The sequence below is a fragment of the Diceros bicornis genome, chromosome 11, assembly GCF_020826845.1.
Source record: "Diceros bicornis minor isolate mBicDic1 chromosome 11, mDicBic1.mat.cur, whole genome shotgun sequence".
In the NCBI taxonomy this organism is placed as follows: Eukaryota; Metazoa; Chordata; class Mammalia; order Perissodactyla; family Rhinocerotidae; genus Diceros; species Diceros bicornis.
Window position 1 is genome coordinate 21,117,331 of NC_080750.1, and position 18,053 is coordinate 21,135,383.

Sequence of the window (18,053 nt, forward strand, 5' to 3'; positions counted from 1 at the left end):
CCTAGGAGTGCGAGAGCCCTTTGCCACTGTCTGGTAGGAGGGCCGCGGAAAGTAACGGATCTTTAAGTTTCTATGTCCACGTTCAGCCTTTGTCTGACAGCCTCTGCCACCTTGTCTTGCTATTTCTTGGGCCTTTAGGTGAGCATTGGCAGCCCAGAGAAGATGGAGCCCATCACAAAGGTGTCTCACATCCCTAGCAGTCGCTGGGCGCTGGTATGCAGCCTCTGCAACGAGAAGTTTGGGGCCTCCATACAGGTAATCAGCTTAGTCAGAATGGCTTTATTTTCCTTCCCTGTGTTGCAGAGAGCAGGACGAGCGAGGGCTCTGCAAACTATTAGGATTTGGAGGTGGGACTAGAATCCAGAAAGCAGCACGAGGTTCTCACAGCCCTTCTGAGGTTGCTGAGAAATGACTCCAGCCTGGAAGGAACACCTGTAGTTGGTGGATTGTATCCATTGTAACCAGAACCCCTGCTTTAACAATCACAGGGCAACTTGGAAGTCCGCCTGAGCTGTAAGGCAGTTCGTTTGTCTCTGGTTTCTCCCTTTCTGTCCCAAGCCTGGCATTCCAGCTCTTTCTACAGGCAGATACCTCCAGGGAAGAACCAGGATCTTGATACTGGAGGGTCAGACACCCTCCCACCTGTACTTAGAGTGCCGAGTGGCAGACCCACCTCTGTGGCTGCCTCCTGACACTGTTGGTTTCCAAGGTGTGCACATGGGTGTGTCATGCCTTAGGTACACACTGTTTGAAATCAACTTGGTGTGCTGATGCTTCTGCATTTGGTAAAACAGACTTCCTTGGAGCAGCAGCTGGGGAGAGGGACACCCACGAGGTGCTGCACCAGGTGTTCTTTGCAGAAGCTGTTATCTGAACACAGTCTGGGTATCTTATTCTTTATGGCACCGTGGGTGTGTGTGTGGGTGTGTAGCGTGTATGTAAAAATTTTGCCTGCATTTTCCGTGTCCACACACAAGTGTAGAAAGTCATAAGGCAGATAGAATTAAGGAGAGATATAGATGGTGTGCTGTCTGTTTTTTCATGCTGTCTAAAACTGTACTTGAGAAGTTAATTTCTGGGCCTCACCTTATTGGCATCTAGACAATCATGACTGGTCTCCAAATGCTGTGTGTGGCTGACATTAGCCCTAAAGGTCACGTTTGGCTCTTCCTCTGGGAGGTACCAGCTCAGGGCTCCGGGCTCCGGGCTCTTCCTCAGTCTCTGCGTCACATTCTGCTCGCAGACTGCCAGTCGTGGGTTTTAAAGAAATAACTTCATCTGGTAAAATCAGTTTGTGTTTTGGCTGATAAATATTTCTTTTGGTAAGGTATTCACTGACTAGTGGTTTTTAACATTTTTCATTTTACACACCAAGTAGTTCTGCTTTTCTTCGTTGATCGCTTCCATTGGAGTTCAAGAATCCAAAATGTAACAGAACTATTCAGAGGGTGAGGCATGAGACAGCTGGTGGGATTTGGCTGCAGACCTTGAAAATAGTGCAGATTTTTGTATGGGAATAGAATCTGTTTAAAACTAAAACATGACCAAAGCCTCTGGCCCAAGAGTTGCATTGGGAGAGAACAGAGGAGAAATGTTTTAAAAGCCTCAAAATAAAAAATGGCATAGAGCTGTGTGTGTGCCTTTGTGTACAGACATACCTGTGTGAACACTTGCAGGAAACAAGCTGTGGCAAACCAAGGAAGATGGAATTATTTTCTCACAAGTTAACTGATGTTCTTCTGAGGATAGAATTTATGCCCTTTCCTAAGCTCGCCAATCCTGGTCCTTAACTGATGTTTACAAGAGGTGGGCGAATGGGATCTTTGTTTCTCTTTTGAAGAGAGAAGATAAAATGACTTGTTTGTTGCTGTTGACCTCTTTTTCCCAGAACATTAATTCAAAGGAGAAGAGGCCAAGGAAGGTTGATGATTTTTCATATCTTCACAGAATGGATTGATTTTATTAAAGAATTCCTCTCTGAAATGTCTGCAGCTGTGAAGGCTCTGGTTTACGTTTCTGTAACATCTGTTTGCTGAGTCAACCTGAGAAGGAAAACCCAGAGGAAGGCCATTTGGCGCCTTTACAAAGTCCTGTATAAATATTCTGCCGCAGCTCATTCCTCTTTAAGGTTGGAGCGCTTGGGTTAAGTGTAGCTTAAGCCAAACACAGATAGTGTCTCCATCATCTGTTCCCACTTGGCTGCGTGCTAACAGGGAGGAGCACTTCGTGTTAATGAAAGTGGCCAGGTGTGTGTGTGTGTGTTCTGCCACTAAAGCTGGTTTCACACATTTCTTGGAATTGAGGTTATTTATAGATAAAATTACAGATTGATGTTAGTTTATGTGCTTTAAGTGTTTGTAATGGGGGACTGTAAAGGGAGCTGGATTTTCTGTACTTCTGGATAAAAGAGACTTTATAATAATGGAGGAAATCATGACTGGCAGTGAGTCACCTCTTAAATACTGCAATGATTCGGGGGAAAAAGCCTCAACTCAAGCCTCTGCCATTCGTGGTTATGCGATTCAGGGTCTGTTGAATGAGTTTAATTAAGCTTTTCAGCTGGCCCGGAGCCACCGGGTTCTGCTGCTCTCTGCAGCCCTGGCGTGCCTGGGGATCACTTGGCCTCACACAATACAATGTTGCTTTTAAGGGACTGGCTTCAGTCACCACAAGGAACCTCCTTCCAGGGATTCGCCCAGCAAGATCAGGGGGGAAAATGTTAATCACTTTTCTCCTGCTAGGCACCTGGCTTGCTGTCTGGATGAAAGGCACTGAATTGTAGCCGTAATGAGGCAGTGAGAGGGGAGGTGTTGAGCAAGGAGGGAAGGCAGAGCTGGGTGATGCCTGGGCTCTAGGTTGACCTTTCTGTGACCCACAGGAAGCAGGTCCCTCATGGTTCTGCAGTCAGTCCCAAAGGACGCTGGGAGCAGGTAGCACTGCCAGGCATGGCACACACAGGAGTTAGTGCTCAGCTCCACTGGGCGAGGAAGCCTTTCTGCATCCGACGAAGCTTCTTCACGGGTGGGAGACCTTTACCCATCTTTCCTGTGCTGGAATCGCCTTGTCTGCTGTTCTTTTTCACTCTTGGGGAGTTTTTGTTTAGTCTTCTCAGTCTGGAGCAGCCCGCGGCTGCTTGGAGGAAATGTACTATTTTCCTTCTTGTGTTAGGACTCTTCCTGGCTGGGCGTAAGCAGGAGGATTCATGGTCCTTTAAAAGCTCTGACTAGTAGTTATTCTTCCTGAGGAGAGTCTTACCATTCAAGCTTTTTATATAAACAGTAAAAGAGCTCAGATCTATAAGGAAAAACAAAGTCTATTCTGCATACTGAGCACATGTTCTTTTGAGTATAATCTGAGTGCCAGACCACCTTTGTCTACATGTGCCATTTGTGTGTTGTCTCTGTTTTAGGAGGTGGTTTGGGTGCAGTTACTTTTCTAAGAGTTATGGTTTGGTTACGAAACCTTTCCTCTGATGAGTTCCCTAAATCCCAAGCCTTACCTTATTTAAAACACGACTAGGTCTGCCAGGGTTAGTCCACATAAAACTTTTCTATACCAGCACACGCTTGAAGTGCGGCTCTCCTTGTGCGTGTACACGTGTGTGCGTGTGTGTGCCTAGCACCAAGGGCTTTAGTCTCTGCCGTTCATAATCGTCTTTGTTGTCTGTGTGTTCCTACCAGTGCTCTGTGAAGAACTGCCGCACGGCCTTCCATGTGACCTGTGCTTTTGACCGGGGCCTGGAGATGAAGACCATCTTGGCGGAGAACGATGAAGTCAAGTTCAAGTCCTACTGCCCGAAGCACAGCTCACATAGGAAACCGGAAGAGAGCCTCGGCGAGGGGGCTGCTCAGGAGAATGGGGCCCCCGAGTGTTCCCCCCGGAATACGCTGGAGCCCTTTGCCAGCCTTGAGCAGAATCAGGAGGAGGCCCACAGGGTGAGCGTCCGTAAGCAGAAGCTGCAACAGCTGGAAGATGAGTTCTACACCTTCGTCAACCTGCTGGACGTTGCCAGGGCCCTGCGCCTGCCAGAGGAAGTAGTGGATTTCCTGTACCAGTACTGGAAGTTGAAGAGGAAGGTCAACTTCAACAAGCCCCTGATCACTCCAAAGAAAGACGAAGAGGACAATCTAGCGAAGAGGGAGCAGGATGTCTTGTTTAGGAGGCTGCAGCTGTTCACTCACCTGCGGCAGGACCTGGAGAGGGTAATGATTGACACTGACACCTTGTAGTGACTTAGAGAAGAAGATTGCACAGAGGCGACCGCTTGCCCAGAGCAAGGAATGGTAGCCAGTCCATTTACTCTCAGACCCTTGTACATACTGCAGCATGAGGTTGTGTTGGTTAAATATATTTATGGGCTGGTAAACTCATTGTACATATGTGCAAGACTGCCACAGCGTGGGGAGCTTCTCTATGATTTATTTTTAAACACTTTCCCATTAATCCTTGTTGTTATTCTGCAAGATCAAATGGGGTGTGTCTTTTTTTTTTTCCCCTTCATTCTAGAGCGAGAGGGAACTGAGCCCCAGGAAAATGACAAAGGGCTTGGCTCAGAATTGTTTACAAACTGCGTTAGAAAATCAGAAGGAAGTTAGTTAATGGTGAGGGGGGCGGGCAGAGGTAGGAAAATCTTTTTCAACCTGGGGAAACACTAGATTCTGGTGATGGGCTCATTTAGGAGAGCTAAGCACTGCCTCTCTGGCCCCCTTTGTTTCTTGGCTGATTCACAGGGGCATTCCCAGTGCTGTCATGGAGCGGAGCAGGCCATGGCTGCTGGGGTGTGTGCGTGGACTCACATACACATGTGTATCTGTTACAGAAGGTGCTCCTGGCAGTGAGGTGCTAAGTCATCACTGAGGCTGTGTACCTAGATTGTGTGTGTGTGCGCGCATGTCCGTGTCCATGTGTGTCTGTGTGGGTGTGGGGTGGGACTCCTGGTGCACAGGGCCGTCAGATCTGTCTGAGGAGCTCCTAGTAATGCTCAGCACACTACTGTATCACACTATTGGATTGCTGAGTGTCGTGGCTGTTGGCCGCCTAGAGCCCCGGCTCATGGCACCTGTGTCAGCTCTTTGCTGCTTTGTGCCTTCCCGACTCTCCATTACCTTTAGAGTCCAGTCTGGACCTCCCTCCCTGCTACAGGAATAATTAGGAGTGGGCTGTCTTCCCCCTAGGGCCTCCTGCTCCCTGTAGGTAGTTTCTGACTGAGGTTTGCTAATTGGGGATGTGTCTTAGAGCACCTTCTGCATCAATTCCCCCGACTGTGGCTACGATTAAATTCATTAGTGCGCAGGAGATGGGAGCCAGGCTTTCTAGCCTGAAGCAGCCTGCACTGAAAGGCACCCAAGTGGCCTGAAACAGTTAACGCATCTCCCCCAAGCACCTAACTTATTAGCGGGGAGTGATTCACCTGCCTGGGAGAGGATCTGACTCATAGGTGATTTGAAATGAGTGTAGGCAGAGAATAGGGATGAACCAAAGTATTGAACCTAAAGACCCAGATCTCACAGAGAGACCTGCATGGCCCTGTTAGAGACGGCATAGAGGTGAGCACTGGAAGTATTTCATTAGAGACCCTTTTAGTCCATGACCGAGTGCTGGCTTGTAATGACGCCCCTTCCGGGACCAGGTTAAGATTCCGGATTCAGGCGGAACCCAGGTGGGAGCGGGAGGAGGGTTTGTGAGGCTCTCGTGCTCCCATACCCCCCCTGGTGGTGAGTGTAAAGAAGACCTCGCTTTTCAAACACATGCATGTGTGGCATTTTTGTTAAGAGATGAGAAAGGGATTCAGAAGGATAAAGTGGAATCCTGGTGAGAAGCCATTATCCCAACCCGCCAACTGCTGTACTTGGGGTGCATGAGCTATGGAGTCAGATAGTCCTCAGGAGGGAGGACGAGAAGTCTAATGTTTGGACTGTGTTTGTCTCAATCACCACAAAATAAAAGTGTAGAAAATGCTTGTGGTGTACTAACTCTTTTCTGTACTTAAGTTACTCAGATTAACATGCACTTAAAATTAAATTCTAAATATTTTTTTGGAGTCATCACTGTTGCTTTTTAAGTAGAATGATACCAATGATGTATGAGAAACAGGGAATAAATCAGGATTTGTGTGTGTGTGTGTGTGGCATTACTTACATTTACTTTATTAAAGAGCCTAAGAGATTTTAGGGAATTTAGTGTCAGTTTAAATTGGGTTTATTATAATGAAAGATGTGTTTTCCAAAATTTGCCATGAGGCCTGTGATGTTGGAGGCTTTAAAAAATTGAAATCTCTGCTGTGCCCCAGAGAGTTGCACAGTTATTTGTAATTATAAGTGAGTCAGGCCAAAGGCTCGTCAGGGCAGAGGTGACAATGAGAACAAATCATAAATTACTACTTTGTTTTTCAAGGAAGTTAGAGCTCTGCCTTATTCACGCAATAGCAGTTCACAGCAGGTATGCAGAATCATTTACTACATGGGACTATAATCAAGGCATGTGGTCATTCCTAGGCTGACACATGAGTAAGCTTCATTAGAAATGCAAACCACTCTGATGAATGACAATGGTAACTGCTCTTTCCTGCAAATACACATCTTGGGGCATTTTGCACACCTCGGTACCACCAGTTCTGGATCAGCAAGTTAGAGGACAGGAATGGATTCAGGAGGGTTTGGGAACCTGAAGATGCGATTGCTGATGTGTGACGGGTGGCCATGTCAGGTGTCCAAGGCCACTTCACTCTCTGGTGGGATTCCTTTCCCCTAAACATTATCTTCTAAAAGATGCAGTGAAGATGAGTTCAGCAAATGAGTACTTGCTCAGATGAAGACATGCCACCTCTGCACTTCTGGCTAGGGCATCGAAAGGGGCCAGGTCCTGGGCGACTGTCCTACAACACTCAGTGGAATGGTCACCTTTGAAAATCTGATAGAGGCTACGGTTGTCCCTGAACAAAAGGCATGTTAAGCTTTAGTGTTGCAAGCAGTGTTTGGGATTCAAGAAAACCCCTTGAAGCCGTTCTTGGACTCCTAAAACAGTGGTTCTCAAAGTGTGGTCCCCATTGGGGACCACATTACCTGGAAACTTAACAGAAATGCAAATTTTTGGACCCCACCTCTGACTCCAGAAACTCTGGGAGTGGGGGCCAGCATTCTATGTTTTAGGGCCCCCACATGTTTCTGTTTGAGAACCACTACTTTTGGGGGAAGCAAGAGTGCACTCAAGAGTGGGTGGTTGTGGGTGCCACCTCGCTGGCACTTGGGAGAAGGTGAAGAACAAGTTGGGTCTAGTTGGGCACAGGAAGGGCCAAGCAGGGTATGTTTTGAGGAGAGACCCTCAGTTCAGCTCTACATACAGGGGCTGCTGGTGGAAGGTGTCCTGTGAGGAGTGTTTTGTGTGTGAGGGAGGTAAGGTTTAGGGTGCTCACTATTAAATGTGGTCAGCCAGGCTTGGGGTATTCAGGGTTGATTTTTTTCAATTGAGAATTAACCCTGACCTTTGCTTTTTGAGGTTATAGTCTAATATTCCTCATCAGAGATCATGGTGAATAGAAGTGGGATTTTCCCACTTAGCCAGGGTGAAGCATTTGCAGAGAAAGTGGTTGAAGCTACCAAAATTAAATTTGAATAATATACAAAGTTCACGTTCTCTGGCTTCCCTATTTTCTATTTCTATGGATAAGTTTATCAAGTAAGAGAGATGTAACTGTCTCTGTTGTACATCTAACTTGAACAGGAGAGTAACCTGTCTACTCTTAGAATGTCAGAGGATTTGTTTCCAGTTCCTATTTCCAGAAGTTGTATTCCCTGTCTTAATGTAAAAACTGTTCTGTGTTTGTTTTTCCAAAAGTTCTGAATCTGTGATAAGGATCTAGGTTTGGTCCCTTCCTCTTTTTGAGCCTCAACTCTTAATCTCCCCTGGGTGGAACAATATTTATCTAAGAGAATAGCCTGTTAGCCACCTCCGTCCCCAAATTGGTCAGGATTTTTGTAAAGGACACCTACTTCCTAGGGGTGTGAGGCTGTCAGAAAGAATGTGTTTTAACCAGGATGAATGACACCAAAATAATATTTATTTTGAGACAGGGAGAGTGGTTTTCTTCTCTTTATTTTTAAGATGATTTTTTTTTTTAATCAAAAAGAGAAGTGTTAGGAAGATCCTAAATCAATAGTGAATCAGTTAGGCTCAGGAGAAGCCTGACTTGGCATTCCTGCCTTAGGCCAGGAAATTACACCATGATGAAAATGTGAGAGTCAGCCAACTTGTTCCTCTTAATGCCCCACGTCCTCTTGCAAACAGGACTGCCTGGAACACAACTAGGGGAAGAACAGCTGTAACTGTTAGGGTTCTGAAAGGACTAAAGACCTTAGGGGAGGTGTCTGTACATAAGCCCAAGTGCAGCCTTCTGCGTATGGCTTATTGCCATCCTCACTGCCAAAAGAAAAGGTTAATGACCTTTGACCTTCCATTTCAAGGAAAGTGGCAGGGGAAGGGATTTCCCAAGATAAGGAAGACGTGGCTCTTAGGAGATGGAGTCGGTGCCTTTGACACAGGAGCTGATGGGGAACACGTGGTCACTCTTCACTCCTGCCCCTGGGCTTACTGGGGAGGAATTGTCCACGTCCTCCCGAAGAAGGGTTTAATTGTATATCTGGTGTGTTGCATTTGACATTTGTGTTTTCATGTAATCTAGTCAGGTTTACAGTAGGCTTTAGGACTGAAGGATTTAAGGGGGTTTATTGACTAAGTCATTACATTTTGTTTCTGTATTGACTGATCACAGGTGGCTTTAAAAATGGGGAATGAGTTTAAGTGGTGATAGTATTGGTTAGTGAGCGTATGCGTGTTGTTCCCCAGTGGTTGCACATCCGTGCAAAGTGGAGCTCTCGCACTTGGGTCTTTTCAGTTACTTACAACTGAAGTGGGAAGAGGGCAGCTTCAGTGTTTCGGGTGGAGAGACAGAGCTGGACTTAAGATGTTGACCTAGCAAATCAATGGCAAAGCAGGAAGGATGTTTCCCAGGCCTTCACATTCTACAGGACACTTGAGCTACCTGTCAGCTGCAGGCATTTCAGCAAGTTCAGTGTCCAGTTGACACAAGAACCTTACATGGATTCTTGGTGACTGCTTGGTCTTCTAGTGGGCCCTGTGCAGGGACATTTTGGAGGGGCGGCTCCTCTGACGGTCCTTGACTCTGTGCTTACCTAGTTCAGTCTTCAGAAGATGCTTGATAAAGTGAGCAGAGGTGGCTTCGGAACTGCTCTGAAGCCTTTGACAGTGGAATTCCTGGGAAGAAGATAGTGAGGGGAGATCAGCGGCATCCTGTGGCAAGTCTGGACTTGGACACCAGCTGTCTTCTCTTGGCAGGGATGAGCCCGCGGCTGGGTGTGTGGAGGAGGCAGGGCTTTTGTCCAAGTCCTGTAGGTGTTCCTCCTACAGTCTCTCTTCTGTGTTGTGGCTCCTACATTGAGGGCTATATGTGGAATCCTTCAGCCCAAAAGGAGATTAGAGATTAGATAAAATGTTGAAAGTATATTTTGATTTCAAATGTCAGTCAAGGCCCTAGTAGAACAAATTTCTCTTAGATAAAGAAAAAAAGCATCAAAGTACTGTTCTAATGTATTGCTTACTTAGAATCTTTATTCTCTATATTCTAGGTTCGGAACCTCACTTACATGGTGACCCGCAGGGAAAAGATTAAACGATCTGTGTGCAAAGTCCAGGAACAGATATTCAATCTTTACACTAAGCTTTTGGAGCAAGAAAGAGTTTCAGGTATGCATTAAGCCCTCGTAGGTTAAACGATAGAGCAGGGGTTTGTAAGCCTTAACACTCTGTTAAGGAAAAAACAATAGTTTCTTTAAATTTCTTTTATCTATCCTATAGAAGAATCTAAGAAGCACAGACTTTCATATCTAAAGAAAATCTTTAGGCATTTGAGGCATCGTGGTACAGGGGAAAGGGCTATGAATTTGGCTTCAAAATAGGGGTCGAATCTTATATCCTCACAGGCCAAACACGAGCAAGTCATGAGTTTTCTGAGTCTCCTCCATTTCCTTGGATATAACATGAGGATCAGGTCTCAAGCTGCCTCCAGGGAACTGTTGTGAGACTCAAATGAAACAGTAACTTATGTATTGCAAAGCACTGATACATGTACAGTATCATGGAGATACCTAAAAAGATTTATAGATTATCTAGTCTTTGGACCTACCTGTAACATAGGGTAAATATAACTTAAGACTGTGCTTAAGACACATGTCCATGTTTAGATAACATTCACAGTGGACTTCTGTGGTATAGGTGGAGTTTTGAATATTTTTGAGATTCCGCACAAAGTACTTATTTATTTAGTACCTTATATTTGACATGGCTCTGGGCTAAGCAAAGAGGAAAAGAAAACAGCTGTATGCTTCCTCCACTCTGGAGAACACGTCTGTTAGTTGGAGATCAACTGCACAGTTGGGCAAGTTGTGTGACTTCTCTGGGACTCTGTGGATCTGTAAAAGGGGTTTGGTGCGGAATCCTGAGCTCTGGAGTGCCTTTTAGCACTGACATTCTGTGACCACAAGCCTGGAAAGCAGGTTTTATAAGGACTTCAGAGAAGGAGATGTGTTGAGTCTGGATCAGGCGGAATCATGACCCATGGAGCAGGTAGGTCTCGGGTGAGCTCGTCTCTGCTGCCCTGGTCCGCCCTTCAAAGTTACAGCAGCAGCATTTGCACTGCGTGGTTGTAGCGAGTCACAGTCGGCTCCCTCTTTTTATTTTTCTGCTTTTGTGGCTTTTTGTCTCTGTAGATTATTATGACACACAGAAACAAGAAAGAAATTGTTGTAACCTATTATGTTGAAATCCAAATTCTCTTTTACTTAAAACTAACCAGATTTATGTGACTAGAGGTAAATTTGTCAGCTGAACAAAGAGAAAAAAGCTTAGGGAGTTTTAAATGATATTCTTGAAGTGTTACATAGTTTTAATGGCATTAACTTACTAATAATATTATCCTAGATATTTTCTTCCCAAGAGTAAATATTTTCCAGATGTGTCAAGCTTACATCATTAGCTAGAGTCTAGAGATTAGTTGTAAAACTTTTTCAATCGTTTCTTCTAAGTAGGGCGTCATACGTAAAAGCAGCGGGATGCAGATTCTTTAAAGCGAACTTCTGTCTCATTATTCCTCCCTGACTGCAAATAAACGGGACCTATTTTGTCACTTGCCTTCGTGTCCCCATGTAAACAGCCACACGGAAGGCTGTCTGGTGCAGCTCACCCAGCCTGCAGCCAGCAGAGGTCGAGCCGCTGTTGCCTGCGATCATTGATGCAGTTGTGCCTGTGGAGTTTTGCCATTGGAGGGCTTTCTGTGCTCTTGCTAAGTCGTTATGTAATGAGTGATTACTTATAAAAATAAGCTGTAAAGAGCATTTTCATCTGATTTCACTTAAGAGTCATTTTTCATGGATATTACAGGCAGCTTTTTGCATTTCACGGCTGAGGTTTTTACATGGGTAAGTGAGATTCTTAACAAGGTTAGAAAGTGTTTTGTGTAACAGAGCTGTAATGTAGATCTACATTCAGAAGTCCTACTGCTATTCCAGAAAAGGAAAACAAATCCTGCCTTCCCTCTGAGATATGAACCATACTAGGTCTGATCGGTTGAAAGCAACATTAATCTTCCTGTGGGATGCCACAGGGAATGAAGTGGAAACCCTTTAGGATGCCTTTCTTTTTTATTTTTTTCCGGTTTTAGGCTTTCAGTTGTGTTCTTACTCATGCCTCAAGTCAATGTGCTGCCTTGTAAGACAGATGATTCCAAGTGACGCAGAGCAGATGGCTGTGACTTAGACGTGTCATTCAGGGTTCCTGGTTTAAACTCTGCTGTGTGATTCTGAGAATGGGTAGGGCCATTCTGCTGGAGGAGGGCGTCCTCTATGGAGACAGTGCTTACAGGAGACCATGAGTCGGAGGCTCTTCATAGACATGGATCCCAAGTCTAGTAGATAGAAATCAGAGTTCAGAAAATGTCAGTTCCCCTTCCCTTTCTGTTTTCCCACAGTAGGTGATTGAGAAATATAAGTGTAGCAGGAAGCTTGACCCTAATGTTTGATTCTTGAAAAAGCAGGCATTTTCAAACCAGCAGACTGTAAAACACTCTCCCCTGTGGTCACGACAGTTCTACGTTTAGGGTCGCTAGCTCTGTCCTGTTTACGCACGGTGTCCGAGTCTGCGCAGCAGGAGGTTCTCATGGGCTCCTGCCTGGTATTCAGAGGTGGAGCCTTGTTTTCCTGGTGGTTCATACCTTATGGGAGACAGAAGTCATTAAAACTGCCCTTGTAGATGCTCTGGAGGCTCTTGAAGAAATGTGGTCCTTCTGATGAACTCCACTATGTTATGAATTCACCCAGTGTTTTTCAAACTGAGGGTTACCATTTATTAGTGGGTTGTGAGATGAATTCAGTAGGTCATCACCAGCATTAAAACAAGTGAAATAGAACAGAAAATGGTCAGGGTGTAGATCAGATGACAAAGGCTAATTTGATTCCATGAAAAGTGAGCTTCTACTAGGTTACATTGTAAAATTTAGCTCTGTGATTTGCATCAAAAATGGTTGAAATACACCAATTTAATTTATCCTCATGTTGGATGACAGTTCAGTTTAATTTCACAAATGGGTTTTACGTATAATAGTAAACATTTTTTTTAAACATTTACTATGTGTCAAGAATGATTTTAAACAACTTCCTTTATTCATTTCACATATTTACATGTATTTATCCTCATCATAGCCCTGCGAGGGTATAGATACTCAGAGACAGAAGCTTGAAAGCCCCGGCCCCTGCCCTTGTGCCCCGTCTCGGGGAGCAGGTGCCTGGCGCTGATGTAGCACATGGTGCCGGTGCTGCTCTGTAACCACATGGAGGGGGAGGCGGTGCTTGACCGTCAGGAGGATTCTGCAAGGATTCCCCTTTGAAAATCAGATCAGTTATTTTGTTGGAAGGAAAATGTATCCCTTGAAAAGATGTTTCATGAAAAATTACATGAACGTCAGCTGTTTCAGAAAATATAGCATATTGAGTTGAGTATGCAGATTGAATGCACATACACACCGGGTGGTGGTATGTTGTACTGTTGGGTGTAAGTTTGCATTAATAGGGCCATGCTAAGGGTCTAGAGTTTTATTCTTTTGGATTTGCTTCTGCTGTAATTTTTCTTTATTTGTGGTTTTATGTTCATAGGTGTGCCTTCTTCTTCCTGCTCCTCCTCCTCACTGGAAAACATGCTTTTGTTTAACAGTCCTTCTGTGGGCCCTGATGCTCCCAAGATAGAGGACTTGAAGTGGCATTCTGCGTTCTTCAGGAAGCAAATGGGTACTTCCTTGGTTCATTCGCTGAAAAAGCCCCATAAGCGAGATCCGCTACAGAATAGTGCTGGGAGTGAAGGCAAAGGCCTGCTGAAGCAGCCAGACCTGTGTGGGAGAAGGGAGGGGATGGTGGTCCCAGAGAGCTTTTTGAGTTTTGAAAAGACCTTTGCGGAAGCACGTCTCATCTCATCACAACAGAAAAATGGTGTGGTGATGCCAGACCATGGGAACAGGAGAGACCATCGTCTTCATTGTGATCTCAGTAAGGGAGACTTAAAGGACAGACCTTTTAAACAGAGTCACAAGCCTCTCAGGTCCACAGACGTGCCCCAGAGGCATCTGGACAGCACACGAGCTGCCACCTCCCCTGGAGTGGGGCCGTCAGCACCCGGCACACGGAAGGAGACGGTGCCCAAGTGCAACGGCTCCCTCGTCAAAGTGAACTGTACCCAGCCTGCAGTCAAAGTGCCTACAACTCCTGCCAGCCCCGTGAAAAACTGGGGAGGATTCCGGATTCCAAAGAAGGGGGAACGGCAGCAGCAGGGAGAGGCCGAGGGGGCCTGCCACCAGCACTCAGACTATCCCTATCTGGGCTTAGGCCGAGTTCCAGCCAAGGAAAGGGCAAAAAGCAAATTAAAATCTGACAATGAGAATGACGGGTATGTCCCTGATGTGGAAATGAGTGACTCAGAGAGTGAGGCATCGGAAAAGAAATGTATACATGCCAGCAGCACTATCAACAGGAGGACAGACATTATCAGGAGAAGCATTTTGGCCTCTTGATGAAACAGAGATGGTGTGGGAGCACTGCGGGCTTGTCACTGAGTTGCTAGACATGAGGGACAAGCAGAAACCCATCACTCCTGAGCTACACAAACACATTTACTTGCAATTCAGATTGAATTTTTTTTCAGTCATTTGTAAATCATTGTTGTGAGAATTGTGTGTTATTTGCAACTTATTGAGGAAACACAAGAGTAGATTGTAACTGTAAGACACTGCTAAGACTCTAGAGGCTGAATTAAACACTAAAATAAGAATGAAATAAGTTTTTAAAGAGGGCAGGGCTTAAATAAGCCTCATGAGTTTTTATTGCCCTCTGTATTCTTCCCAAAGCACAAACTCTTGGTTACCTGAATATATGGAATCAGATATGGTCCTTGAGAGACCCTCATGTACCATTTAATAGCCCATAAAACTTACTTTCTAGGACTGTGATAGATCTTGAAATCATATTTATACTTTGGCCCACAAGGCTGTATTTTTTGCATTATAGTATACAGGCAGTAGCTCTGAAGCTTCAGTAACTTAAGGGAATTCATGTGTAAATATAGCAGATGGGGAAGAGAGAATTTAAAAAAGGTCATTACTGGAAGATCTGAAGGGACAGGGTAGAGCTGCTGCAGCTTGGAGATTTAGGGTAAATGTAGCAAGATCCTGCTGCCTGAAGCCCTTGAATGTGTTGTGGGTATAGGACTGGTGGAGAGTGAAGCCATTGGAAAGTTCTGTCTATGAGAAAGGCAGTTGAGGTCTCGTTTCTACCAGTTCTCTTGACCTTCCTCTTCCCTAACCTTACCACTGCCTTTTGGGCCAGCTTGGGATTTCCCTGGCCATTGGCCATACCTGGCCATCTGGCTTCCAACAAGACAATGGCTATTCAAGTTCAATCGATGAACTTCCAGACTCTGGTGACTCATACTTCCCAGAGCCAACCACTAGTGCAAATGTTGGGGAATCCGGGCTTCCAACATGAACGGATTCCTTAAGAAAAAGGAAAAAAAAAAAAAAGGAAAAAAAGTGAAATAGGTTATATTCTAAAAACAATAGAAAGGCAATAAGTTGCGATATAACCTCTTACCATTGACCAAGGTTATAGAGGAAAGAGATTGAAGTATAATAGGTTTTCTGGAGTCAGAGTTTTAAGCTCTAATTCGTAACTTGGACTTTCTAATTGCAAATGGCAATAACTAGTAAGTTATCAGCAATAATAAATTTAGCATTAAATTTGAGTACAATGTTCTTTTTTGCACTCACTGTAGTGCGTATGTATTAAGACAGTGGATAGTGTTAAGGTCCTGTTAATTTTCTTTGGAATTCAATGTAGTTGTGAATCAAACTAAGAGAAAGAAAGTTTAAATAGCAATGAGATTTAGAATTATGGGCACTTGGAACAAGCCCAGCTTCCCCCAAATTACCCCTTAGTTTGTTAATATCAGTATTCAGATTCCTGATTCATTTATACATCTGTTTCCATGTGGCAGGGACATTCTGATACTTAATGAATAATGCTTTGAGTTCTGTAGTTAACTTCCAAGTCTTCCAGATGATTGTCAACAAAAAAAAGGCTTATTGAATTCCATCTTGCTATGCAAGTTTTATCAGATGATCAAATAGTAGATCTGATGCATCCCCATTGTATGTATGACATTTTCAAACCAAGTCTTAACTTTTCAAATACATTTTAGTAGCTAATTCAGGGGAGGGGAAAGAATGACCCAGGTTTGTAGATTGACTATTTTTGAGCTATGGGGCTCATTTTGAAAGACTGCTGTCCAGATAAGCTGTTGCTACAGATATTAGAAGTTTCTTATGAATCCAATTTGTACATTCACGAATAGCATAATTTAAAAATCAGATATTTTGCATATGAACAAAAACCTTTTGCTGGATACAGAAGAAAGTGGACTCTATCTATAGTTATCTTTTGACTGCAGCAACAGCTCTGAGAGAATATATAGAGGGATAATTTGTCAAGCCATAGAAAGAAAAATCTAAATTCTAGTAAGTGTATGACCTCTCACCATTTTAAGAGGTACCAGATTCATTTGCACTATTAGGAATGCTAGTTTTGTGCAAAAATAATGCCTTACCTGTTTTTTCCCCACATTTAGGTTGAAAAGCTTTCAAACGTTCCAAGTTATGCTGAACCAAAAACCAAAACAAAACAAAACAAAAAAATAAAAAAAAAACCCACACAAAAATAAAAAACCCACACTTTTTATTCCTGCTTTGAGATGCAAATGGTATAGAGCACGGTTTCTCTGACAGTGTAATGATAGCTTTGTAAGTTAGTTCCGTGTCCTCCTGGGAACTCTGTGTGAGGTGGCCCTAAGCAGCAGCCCACCCGACCTTCCCACTTGCACTCGGTTAGTGTGGAACCATTTGCTCTTCTTTTCTTTCTTTCTTTTTTTTAAGCTTTATCTTTCCTTGTGCATCCTGACCAAGAAATATCTTTGATTATGATCAATGTATTATGTCAAAAGGTAGGCTAGTAAAACTTTTGTAAAGTTGCCTGGAATGTCATTTGTTAGGTTATAAACACAAAATCTAAATGAAGGGTTATATGTGTTGTGTACAAATCTTAATTATTTTGAAATGGACAAACTTGTCATTACATTTGTAACCTTGTACAGAGGATTTTTCACTATGTGCCTAGCTTGGTGTCCATTCAGCTAAAATTGAGAAAAAAAAGGTGCATGAAGAGTTCAAAATCAGAAATTAAACAAAGTATATGTAGAGATGACTATTTTATATTACATGGCCCAATCCTGTATTTATTTCTATCCCCTTTTTGAAAGTATTTATAAAACTAGTTGAGGACAGCTGTATTTTTTTGTTGAACTATTTAGTAGAATTTGTGCCTTTTTGTCTGTATGTGAATAAATGCTGTACATTTTGCAATACATTTTTAAGTGTCTTTTGAAATCTGCTTTTTCTAAATATTTAAAGATGTATAGGACTTAGCAGTCCTGAACCAGTGTATGTTGACTGTCTCACAGTTCAGATCAGGAGTGAGAAATGTTGGGAACATAAGACTGTGAAGAGCACAGATTCACTGGGCTGTTTTCTGTCTCAACTCTGATGGTGAGACACTGAAAAATGATAATGGTTTGAGTTTTGTCTTCCCCACCTGGAGTTGTTTCCAGAATACAATTTTAGATCTGAAAACAACCAGTTGTTGAAGCAACTTAAACTTTAGGATCAGAGAGACCTGGGTTTAAAGGCTGAACTATAGTTTACCAGCCATGGGACCTTGCCAAGTCACCTAACCTTTATAAGCCTCATTTTTCCCTTCTATAAAGAGAGGATAACATGCACTATCTTTCTGGGGTGGCTCTGCTATTTAAAGCAAGTTCAGAAAGCATCACATCTAAAGCATGTAGGAGGCAGTTAGTAAATGGTAGGCTATTATTTTTGTGATTAGGAACAAGACATTGATTTCTCCAACATGATGTTGACTGATGAGCCTTCTGAGGCAGAAAATGTTATTCCTGAATGACAGGAAGATTGTATTTATAAGGATCTTTAAAAAAATAATTTTTCAAAAGACAGTTTCATTAAGTATGTTCCTTTAATCACAATTCTGGAACAGTAGGGCAAAGAGCTATTACCTGCATTCTACAAAGAAGACATGTCTGAGATCCTAGCATTAGGCATAGGCAGAACTGGCCTAGGCCCTAGTTGTAATTTCTCCTTTGGTGTTCTCCCTGCCTGAAACAGTCTTCATTCACCCAGCACTTGGAGAAATTAGCATATCATGAAATGCACCTTTCCTTGTGCTGGGAACAGCAAAACTGGCATGGGTTATGCATTCTCACGTAGATTACGATGAACAGGAGCCACAACAGGGTAGTGGGACTGTCCCTAATTTATAATGTTTGTAAAAATTTGGCCAGCGTTTTTTTTTTTTTTTGCACGAATTGTTCATACA

At 43.7% G+C, this 18,053-nt stretch overlaps 1 protein-coding gene across 5 annotated transcripts in view; it reads left to right on the forward strand.

Moving 5' to 3' along the window:
- JADE1 (jade family PHD finger 1) overlaps nt 1-17,027 on the forward strand; it is a 57,495-nt gene extending 40,468 nt beyond the window's left edge. For 4 of the 5 annotated variants that reach the window (XM_058550056.1, XM_058550059.1, XM_058550060.1 and 1 more), the window contains exons 8-11: nt 139-255; nt 3,681-4,202; nt 9,642-9,759; nt 13,218-17,027. In XM_058550056.1, coding sequence (XP_058406039.1) covers nt 139-255; nt 3,681-4,202; nt 9,642-9,759; nt 13,218-14,125 — 1,665 coding nt within the window. In that variant the 3' untranslated portion in view covers nt 14,126-17,027. The remainder of the gene's footprint in view (nt 1-138; nt 256-3,680; nt 4,203-9,641; nt 9,760-13,217) is intronic. The other variant, XM_058550057.1, reaches the window with a different exon arrangement.
- The last annotated feature ends 1,026 nt before the right edge of the window (nt 17,028-18,053 follow it).